Below are 10478 nucleotides of genomic sequence, written 5' to 3' on the forward strand. Positions count from 1 at the left end.
GGCTTTTATGCCTTCTTCACTATGCTGTTTCTTATCCTCCCTGTTTCACGGCTGCCTATGGTTGTAAGGAGATAGGCTTTGTTATTCCCCATGACTATGGAACAGAAGGTTGTAACCCTCAGGCAAACCTACCCTACCTAGCTCAAGACTTGGGGGTTTGTTTTGAAGAAGAATTAAACTGAGCTCTCTTCCATAAAGTGGTTCCTGTGACTGTAGTAGCAGCTGGTAATGTATATAAAGAAGCCAAAATTGTTCACTATTGACTTTTCCACTGCCTGAAAGATTCTGGAAAACCACCAGGGTAAGTATCCCACTATAAACCCTAACTTTCTGCTACCTTTGCCCACTCCATTCCACCCTCACCTTGCACAGCTTTATGACTCAGGAGGTTCTGATTGGACTTTGAAAAGGCAGCTCTCTCGATAGAAGGGTGTCGCCCCATCTCTGACAAAGGGGATGCCCATTCGCCCACCTCCAACAAAATCTCCTCTCCCAGGCCCAGAACACATCTGCTTGTGCAGGTGGTTCAGAGATTCCATTTTAACTCTATTTTTCATTTGTTAGAAAAATAAATTTTTATATCTGGAAAAGAGGTAAGGGAAGGTGTTGTGTTCAGACAGGTGATCCAGACTCAGGTGCAAGATGGCAAAATATAGAGGTTGGGGACATATTGTCATGGTGGAGCTGGAAGCATATAGTGTTATGGGATGTGAGGGCATGGTCAGGATGCAAGTGTACATTCAGCCGATTTAAATTTCCTCTCATCTGCTGCTGATAGAATCATGGATTCAGAGTCTTCAGGCAACTTCACTGCTCATTATCACCTTCAATAAAATGGAAGGGCTGAGGGCAGAGGAAAAACTCATCAGTTCATTTTACTACTTGTTAACATCATATGCCCCATTGTGAATGTTCTAAAACTTTTTCTCAAACCATCAGACCTTTTAAAAGCAGGTAACAATCTCCTACTTCAATGGGAAGATGGAGGCCATCCAAAGGTCTCTCATTTGCTGAATGGAATCAGTATATCCTATTTCAGAGGAAATCATATCCCTATGTACTAGCAAAGGCTGTTCTTTTTAGTTGTGTCCTTGATCCATTTCCCTCATTTCTTGGACTCCTCTATCAACTTCTTCCAGGACCTTGCTCCAATAATTGAACCAACTCCCTTGCCCCAGCACACACATACAACCTCTTTATCTCCACTGCTTCATTCTCATGAGACTATAAACATGTTCAAGTCTTTCTAGTGCCCTCCTCCAAACCTTCCTAGCAAATTCAACTATAGCCCCATTTGTCTCTTTCCTTTCACTGCCAATATTCTGGTGGATCTATGATTTTACTTCTTTGGGCAACTCCTTCCACTAATCCAGATTATAAGGCATTCTTATAATTCATTATAATAGTCTTTTCATCCTGTGCCATTATCAACTTCTTAATTCCTCCACAGAGGCATTCCTCTGGTTCACTACCAATTTTCATCAAAAAGTTGTTTATATCTGATGTTTCTACAGAAACCATTCTCCTCAAGCTCTTACATTTTTATGTCCCACACAACTCAACTTCAAGTGGTCTCTTAAAGGTTACCAATGACTTAATGCCAAATCTAATGACCTTTCTTAGTCCTGTGAAATTGAAAACTGATTTGTAATTCTATTTGTTTGGTTTTTTTTTTAGTGAAGCAATTGGGGTTAAGTGACTTGCCCAGAGTCACACAGCTAGTAAGTGTTATGTGTCTGAGGATGGATCTGAACTCAGGTCCTCTTGACTCCAAAGCCGGTGCTGTATCCACTACTCCACCTAGCTGCCCCTTTAATTCTATTTGTTAAAACTTAATCAAGCCAGCATAGATTTAATATTTTCTTTCCCAGTGCATCTAAATCCCTTATCCTTGCAAAATGTACTCAGGCAACCTTAGGTCACTTGGGTTTTGATTCTATTCTCAAGACTTGTACTTCGGCTCTGGTAACTTCACCTCCCCTCTCCCCTCCCACGCCCCCCACGTTCTAGGGAAACTTGCATCGCAAAGGTCAAGCTCATCAATCACAACTATAGTAGCAACTCCCATTGCCTAGACTAATGTCATCACCTGAGAACTGATCTCATCTTCCAGTGATGTAATGGGGAGGAGCTGAGGTGACATTTATCCCACCTCCTCAATGAAATGCCTAGCAATTAGAAGCCACACCTATGTTGCCTGAGATTTTTCTGTCAGTTAGTTAATCACTATAAAAGATCCCATTGTCCCCAATTTGAAGTCTTTGGATACTGAGGGTCCATTGACCCCTTTTATTGGCAAATGCCAACCTTGCTAATAAAGGGAAAATGCTTGGAACTTTATTGCCTCATTTTACCTTAATTTCTATCATGACAGTACTCATACACCTTGACTTCTTTGGGCTACTGCCCAGTCCCTCCTGGATACTTTCTCTTCCCTGGCTTCTTAGACATCAAACTGTTCTGATTCTCCTAATGGCTCAGAATCACAGAATTTCAGTTGGAAGGCTCCATCTCTTTCCTTTCTGACCCTTTAAGGAAGGTATTTCTCAGTGCTTTATACTTGGTCCTCTTCTCCCTGCTACGTTGCCTCCCTTTGCACATACTTTCTCTCCAAAGCTTACAATGTCGTCCTTACACAGATGAATCCCAGATTTGTTTCAAGTCCTGACCTTTCTCCTGAGTTCCACACAGATATCTTCAAGTGAAAACTAATTCCACATGCTCCAAAAAAAAACCCCCAAAACCAAAAACCAACCAAAAACTAAAAAACCTTTCCATTAAAACCTATTCTTTCTTCTAATAACTGTTTTGTCACCATCTTTCTGGTTAAAAAAAAATTTTTTTAACCTCTTTCTCACCTCACAGGCCATTTTTTACCAAGTAATTCTCTTCTGTAGCATCACCTGCATCCTTCCCTAGCCCCACTGCTACTAACCTAGCTTAGGCCCTCATGGTTACCTGCCTAAATGTTAACATGTTTTTCTGCCTCTACTCTCTTCCCTCAAGTTATCCTTCCCCCCACTGCCAGATGTCTTCATTATGCACTAATCTAGTTATGTCATTCCTATTCAGAATTGTTCAAAGGCTTCCTTCTTGCCTGTCATCTAAGCTGTCACTCTACCTTTCCTAGCTTAATCTCCTACCATTCCCTCTATATACACTATGCTCCAGTCAAACTGGTTGCTTGCTTGTATCCTGTACTTGACTATCTAGGGACCTTTGTTCTCACAGTACCTTAAGTTTGTCATACTCTCCCCACTCCCAGAGAACTGTTGAATTCCTATGTATGTTGTATTCCTATGTATCCTTCAAAGCTCAATGAATTGTCACTTACTGAAAGCCTCCCCAAGTTCTCTGCCAGCCCCCCAATCTCTGGTGGTAACTATCTTCCTTAGCATCCTTCCCTGGGAACTCACATATCAGGTTGCAACTCTCTAATGATGCATAGGATTGCTTTATACTATGATTGTTGCTGTTATGTATCATACCCCAGACTACGTGCAGGGAGGGGCCCTGTATTATCTGAACTTTGTATATCCCCCTCTGCCTGGGCAGCAACTTAGTACAATGCTCTACACATTTTTGATGCTTAACAAAGCCTGCTGAACTGAAATGTTTAGAAGGCTTAGTAGGGGAACAGTGAAAATTGTTGCCTAAAGATGGGGTTTGAAGAGAGATGTTTGATTTATTTTACCTTTGTCAAAAAAGCCAGGAGCTTGTTGAATGAGAAACTATTTTTGGCCAGGGATTTTCTGGGGAAAACCTAATCCTGGAAACTGATACAGAAAGAACACAGGATTGGGAGTCAGGGGACCCAAGTTATAGCCCTAGCTCTACCATTAGCTTATCTGAGTGACCCTGAATAGTTTACTAAATCTCTCCAGAGTTCAATTTCCTAATTTATTAAGTCGGACTAGACAATCTAAGTTCCCTTGTAGCTTTAACACATTTTGTGATTCTGAGCCCCAGTGATTATGGCTATCACCCAGTTTCTTGTGAGCCATACATGAAAAAAGTTGGAACCCAGGGATAAAATGAAGTCCAGATGAGTTAGGGTTACAACTTAGTTATGTGATGGAATTCAATTACAAAAAGGAGGGCCCTTTCCAACTACCTCATATTTCTTTCCCCCAGTCTTACTCAAAGTGAGAACCTGAAAAGACCTTAGCTTAAAAGGGTCAAGGTCTCCCACTGCATCCTGAGCCACCTCCAGTTGTCCTGATTGATATCTGGCCACTGGACCCAGCTGGCTCTGGAGAAGAAAGTAAGGCTGGTGATCTTGCACAGCCCTCCATCACTCAAAGTCAACTGCAAGTCATGTCATCAATTCCCTGATGTCATGGTTCTCTTCAAGGAAGGAAGGATAAACAACAATTTCCTTCCCCCAAGACTGCAGCCTCTTGTTCAAAAGTGAATGTGTGCCCTTTCAGTATGGTAGTAATTTGTGTTGCTTAGCATTTTCTGTTATATATTCTGGCACATTATTGTTTGAATAAAGAAATAACCTAGTCCCTGCTACTTTCCCTTTTACCCTACCGTGAATTCTCTTCCATTTCAAGTTAGGCTGGGCCAGCCCTGAGAAACTAGTGGTTGGTTTCTCTTTAGGGATGGTTAGTCTTGCCTGTCACCCTGTTAAGGATGTGGGCAGATGGTAAATGGGTAGGAAAGTTTTGGAAAGAGAAAGGGATGGGGTGGGGGGAGATACATTGACATTTTTTGATTGGCAGGACTGGTGGAATCCATGGCTGCAGTAATAAGTGTGTGCATGGGAGGGTCTGGGAGGTGGTGGTGTTCATCTTCTAGTGCCCAGGCTGGGAACAGTACCACCCAAATATAGCCTCTACACATTAAGCCCTCCCAGAGAGCTTCAAAGCATTGGGGTCCATACCACACTCCTTTCAAAAAAGCACAGCAGGCCCAGGAATGTTAAGATTAGCCCAGTAAGGAGAAAAACCAACTCATCAATTCAGTTCATGACTATATGTATTGTGGGTGCATGTTTTGAGGAGGCATAGGGGACATCTGCTCAGCTTCCTAGAATTCTAAATGATAAGGGTATCACAGAAACTGAGTCATTGAGTTCCACTGAACCTGAGCTAAAGAGAACACCTGTGGAAGGAGGGAGCTCAACAAGCCCATTAGGGTTCCCCTGGGTCCTCTCATCCTCAATCAGGCCTTGCACTTACCCACCCATCTGCAGATCTCCAAAGTGGCCTTAATCACTCCTGACTTCTAGTATATCCCCCTTTCTTGCACTTCCTATGAACACAGCTTCTGACCCAACCAGGCAGGAAGTACTTAGGCTATTTATAGGAATATTCCTTGCAAACTGTAGTTTGCAAAGTTAAGGGTTTGGAGGGAGAGACTGGAGCCCAAAGATCTCTGAGGCAGAAGGTTGGAGGAACCTCTCCCATGGAGGTTGATGTTGGGATAAAAGCGTCAGGAAGGGAACCTGGGACCCAGGAAGTCTCATTCATATCTGCCACAGATTTGCTAACATTGCACAGGCTTTTCTTACGGCCATGATCGAGAGGAGAGAGCAGCTGAGGTTCATGAGAAGCCCCACTATAGCTTCCCCTCCTCCCCCAGTCCTGACCTCTTCAAGCCATGTCTGTGGAGATAACATGGAGTAATGCAGGGAAATCAGAACCAAAGATCATCTGCTTATAGAATGTAACATATGTGAAATTGCTTCAAATGTGCCTAGGCCTTATTGACTACACTCTTTCCCCTGTTCTCTGCCTCTTTCCCCTAACACACATTTTTCATTGATCTTTGTACTATGTATTATTAAGTGGGGGTGGTTGTATATTGTATTTTTTTTTTTCTTTTTGGTGAAGCAATAGGGGTTAAGTGACTTGCCCAGGGTCACACAGCTAGTAAGTGTCAAGTGTCTGAGGCCAGGTTTGAACTCAAGTCCCCCAACTCCAAGGCTCTATCCACTGCGCCACCTAGCTGCCCCCATGCATTATTGTATTTTTATAAGTATGATGTTTCTTCTTGACCTCTACTCAGAGGAGTACAGGGTTGGCTGGACACCAAAGGAGTTATGGCAGCCCCTATTATAATCAGAACCCACAACCCTTCATTCCCAATACAGAAGGCTGACAGAGATGAGTCACTAAATCCCCCAAATTCGAAGAACCCAAAGAAAGTAGAGAGGGAAAAAGCTGATTACCTGGGGAAACAGGGTTCTTCTGTGTCACCAAGAAGAAACTGCTGTTTGCCTTCTTCCCCCCTCTCCCCTGGAAGACTTCCAAGAGGGAGGTCTGAGGACAGAAGAGGGCAAATGGCTCAGAGTCTGGGAGAACAGCAAACAAGCTCTTCATTCCTTCTGGAGGAAGAAGGAAAAGCAGAGAACAGATGGATAGGGTGAGGGAAGAGAGAGGAAGCAGGGAGAGAAGAGAGATAGGAAGAGGGATTAAAAACAAGAAAGGGAAAAAACAGCAAAGACTTAAGAAAGCAAGAAGCAAGCAGAAGAGAATAGCAGGAAGGGAAAATGCCCATGTAAAGAGTCACTTGTTTAGGAGACAATATGACTGGGCAAGATAGAACTGGCCCTTCTTTCCATTTCCCAGCATTATGCATCAGTTTCTACATTCTGCACTTCCCCTTCAGACTACTTTGTTTCTTAATTTAAAATGTGAGATGTTTTTCCTTGCCCTAGTTATCCCTTATTAAGGAGGAGTCAGAATCCTCCAAGTCACCTAGTACCTGGGGCTTTTGAGCAGTGAATTCCTTCTCAGGGACAATATTCTTCTTAAGACATTCTGTAAAACCTAGCTTCAGGACAAAGGGACTCCCTGAATGCATTATAAAGAGAGCAAGTGACCAGTAAGGGACAAGGAAGGGTTCTTTGGAGGAGGAGGCTAAAAGGTGTTGTGGATGTTCTTAACTGGTTCCATTACTGTAGCACACCTAGCCCAGATTTTGCAAAGAGCCACCCAAAGGACTGGCCAGATGCTGGGGCTTAAATTTTTACAGTTAGAATACTAAGCTGGAGGGTCCTTGGCATCTCCTCAAGGCTCTGCTACTCCTTCAGAAATAAAAGTAAATTTTAAAAGTTATTTAATTCAACTCTCCCATTTTAGAGATAAAAAAACAAGTTTCCCAAAGTTAGAGTAGGCACAATATTATCCAGCTTAGACTTTTTTTTACTATGACCATGGGGCCCCCTTTTCCTATTTTAATTTACTATTCTGTAAAATGGAGACAATTATTTTCTCTTTATCCAATTCTTCCTGAAAAGTATATAAAAAATATACTGAGATCTTTATGGACGTCAGAAAAGCACAGCTGGCACACGACGTCTGTATGTCCCAGCCTTTTTTGAAGTCTGAGGACTGGATGAAGCCTGCCTATCTCTTAAACTCCCAAAGCCAACACAGACTGAAGCCTCAAGGAAAAAATTAGCAGGGCTGCCTTACGGTTGGAAATTCCAAAGGGTAGACAATTGACTGGGTCACTTCAAAGGGGATTCAAGACGTGGCACTAGGGATCCACGAGAAATTACCAAATTGGAGGTCAACTGACAGGAAGAACTGGAAGGTATGGCAGGGTTGGACAACCCCAGATGGAAAACTGCAACGACCACAGCTGAGAGTTTGACTTCCTTTGAGTGCCATCTATATTCATCCTCTCCTGCCCAGCCATCCCTTCTCCCGACTTAATTTAGAAGGGCCAGGTTTCTAGGGTCCAAGGTTCTCTCCCCTTTCAGTGCCCAGCTTGTGGGACTGGCTGAGAAAGTTAAGCAGGGATCCTTGGGGAGTCTAAAGGAGCCTTTCTGTATTCTGGAGCACTTCCCCCAACTCGTGAGTCGAACTCAAGCAATTCTGAGGCTTCACCAGACCCGTCCCTTTTAGTCTACGTTTTGGGGGAGGCCAAGAATGTTGAATCTGGGGAACCCTCGTTCAGATCTTCGCTCTGCCATTGACAGAAGTGGTAAGTCCTCTAGCAAGTGACTTCCCCTCTGAAAGCCTCAGTATCTCATCTCCAAAATGAAGGGGTCAGAGTAAATGACCTCAAAGGTCCCTTCTAGCTGTTAGCAAACGACCTCCTTAGCCTGCTGAGCAGAACAGCACTTATCTTGGGTTTCCCTCCTCCCCCAAACCCTTTTGGTTTCTACTACAGCTACGAACTGTCTCTCCTCCCCCGCCTGAAATACTGGTCTCTGATATTCTCTGTTCCCACTGGATGCATCCAACCTCCCCTTCGACGTAACTTTTGGTTTCTCTCATTCTCTTGCGCGTGCGCGCGAACTACTTCCCTTCCCTCACCCCTCCCATCAATGAAGCTTCACTCTCCCACAATTCTCACTCCCACACCCTTGGCTCCCCCCCAAGCCCGTGTTCCTTTGGTTTCTCCCGCCGTTTTCCGCACTTTCTCCTGATCCTTGGGTTTCCCTTTCCGCGCTCAGATAAAGTGGATCCAGCCCTGGGGTTCCGGGTCGCCACCGCCGCCGCCGCCGGGGGAGTCGGGCCCCCGCAGCGCGTAGTCGCGGCCGCCGTTGTTGTCCCAGAACTCAAGACCTGTTACGCGGTAGCGCAGAGCGAAAAGCAAGGAGCCTCCAGTTGGCGGAGCGGGCAAGCGGAAGGCGAATCGATCCGCACGCGGCGGGGGCGGAGCCGGGCCTGCGTAGGTGGCGAGAGCTTCGCGCTGGCTGCGCCAACCGTCCGCGCTCCAGCGCACGCTCACGTGCTTCTCGTAGGCCAGGTCCAGCACGCGCGCGCTCCCAGCCACGCCCAGCGGGCCCGCCTCTGCTCGTTCCAGGCATATGCGCTGGGCATGCAGGCGGGCGGCGAAGCCGGGCTCGCGGGCGGGCTCGAGGGCAGCGCGCGCCTCCTGCGGGGGCACGGGGAGAGGGAAGAGAGAGAGACAGAGAGAGGACAGGGTCAGAATGAGGCACTGGACCAATAAGAAGCCTGCACTGGTCTGTCCGCTGGGGGAGTCCGGGGCCTGCCTTGGCCTAGCGCACTGGGGAGGGTATCATGGAGAAAGAGAAATGGGGGCCATTGTGGTGGAGGTGGGGTGGAAATGGGGTGGACTGCTTCCTGACACTTCACCCGCCCGTCCGTTCCCCCTTTGGGTGCCGGCCCCTAAGCTCCTACCTGGAGGCTGCGGGTTCTGGGGGGACAGGGCCCGAAGTGCCTGAGGGCGTCGCGCTGCAGCTGGATCTGCACGTGGCGGGGCACGCGAGGGAGCTCCCCGGGGCAGAAGCGGCGGACAGCCGCCAACTCCAGCCCCAGCGCGTCGGCGAAGCGCACCCTCTTGCGGGTGTCGGGGCTGCGGCTGCGCGAGATCCGAGCGCCCCCTCCAGCGGGGGCAGAACGGGCCCGCCGGCCCCGCCCGGGGGCTAAGGCGCGGGAGCGAGGCCTGAGGTGCGCCCCGCCCCCCTCGCGGGGCTCCGGCTCCTCCTCCTCCGGCTGCAGCTCCTCCTCCAGGCTGGGCCGCTGGCTGCGGTAGTAGGCGCGCTCGGTCAGCGCCGCGATGAAGCTGAGGTTGCGGGGAATGTCGGTGCGGGGGGGCCTCTCCCGAGACATGGCACCCCCTCCCCGGCCGGCGGGGCAGCCGCTTCGCGGCGCCGCCTCGGCCCGCCTCCCCAGCTGTCGCTTTTCCGGGCGCTCGCCTGTGAGGGAGCCCCCCGCGTCCGCTCGGCCGGCCGGGCCCGCCGTCAGCTCCCAGCATCCCTCACCATGGCTCCTCCGCGTCCTCTCGTCGGGGCCAGCGGCTCCTCTGAGCGTGCGCTTACCGCGGGGCGGCCCGCGCCCTCCGCGCCCCGCGGCCACAGCCCGTTTGACAGGTGGCTCCCCATCTGTCTCCGCAGCCCGCTGCGGTAGGGGGCGGGGACTCCGCCCTCCCTGGACCCAGGCTGGCCCCAATCCTTGGCGAGCCCCGCCGCCTCCCGGCCCACCAGGGGTTAACCCGAGTCTTGAAGGGCACCGGCGGGGGAAGGGTTAACACGTCCACCTTGCGATCGAGCGTCCTTGTCTTCACTCTCCCCTGCCTCCCCTTCCACACACACCGTCCTTGTCCTCAGGTGAGAAGGTTGGGCAGCTTGGCAGAGCGTCCCCGTGGGCAGCGAGGTGCGGGAAGTAGAGGGTAGGGGGCAGAGCAGAGGGATCGAGTCTGGCTTCGGCCTGTGAGTCCCGGGAGGTTCGGGGAGGGGAGCTCGGTTTCGACGCAAGCTTCTCGGACCCCACCCCTGGCCCCACGGTGGGTGGCCTGGACCTGTGCTCTTGCTGGGGCATTGATTGTGCCTTCTGCCCTCTCATACTTGGAAGAGGAGGCACCCCTCCCTAAAAACAGAGTTTTCGACCTTGTCACAATTTTTATTTCTTAAAAATAAACCAATGGAATTAAACAGCAACAACAAAATAAATCCTACCCAAATTCATTTGTGGATTTGGAAATATTTGTGAGATTCATTTCAGTTCAACAAACATTAAGCATCTGCTATGTGCAAAGCATTGTGCTATGTT

The 10478-nt window shown here is 48.4% G+C and overlaps 1 protein-coding gene across 1 annotated transcript; it reads right to left on the minus strand.

Annotated features, from left to right (window-relative positions):
• Positions 1 to 7051: 7051 nt before the first annotated feature.
• Positions 7052 to 9539, minus strand: PPP1R3E (protein phosphatase 1 regulatory subunit 3E). Its single transcript, XM_027842946.1, has 2 exons — positions 9108 to 9539; positions 7052 to 8841 (listed from the first exon to the last, which is right to left on the minus strand). The coding sequence occupies exons 1-2, from the start codon at positions 9537 to 9539 to the stop codon at positions 8413 to 8415; spliced, it is 861 nt and encodes a 286-aa protein (XP_027698747.1). The 3' UTR covers positions 7052 to 8412.
• Between the last annotated feature and the right edge of the window lie 939 nt (positions 9540 to 10478).

The sequence above is a fragment of the Vombatus ursinus genome, unplaced genomic scaffold, assembly GCF_900497805.2.
Source record: "Vombatus ursinus unplaced genomic scaffold, bare-nosed wombat genome assembly UNPS02014894.1, whole genome shotgun sequence".
Classification (NCBI taxonomy): domain Eukaryota; kingdom Metazoa; phylum Chordata; class Mammalia; order Diprotodontia; family Vombatidae; genus Vombatus; species Vombatus ursinus.

What these genes read in the sequence shown, in the direction of transcription:
- PPP1R3E (XM_027842946.1), bottom strand. Translation starts at nt 9,539, where the DNA reads ATGTCTCGGGAGAGGCCCCCCCGCACCGACATTCCCCGCAACCTCAGC. An exon ending in CCAGAACCCGCAGCCTCCAG is followed by an intron (nt 8,842 to 9,107) that starts GTAGGAGCTTAG and finishes GTGCCCCCGCAG; the next exon opens with GAGGCGCGCGCTGCCCTCGA.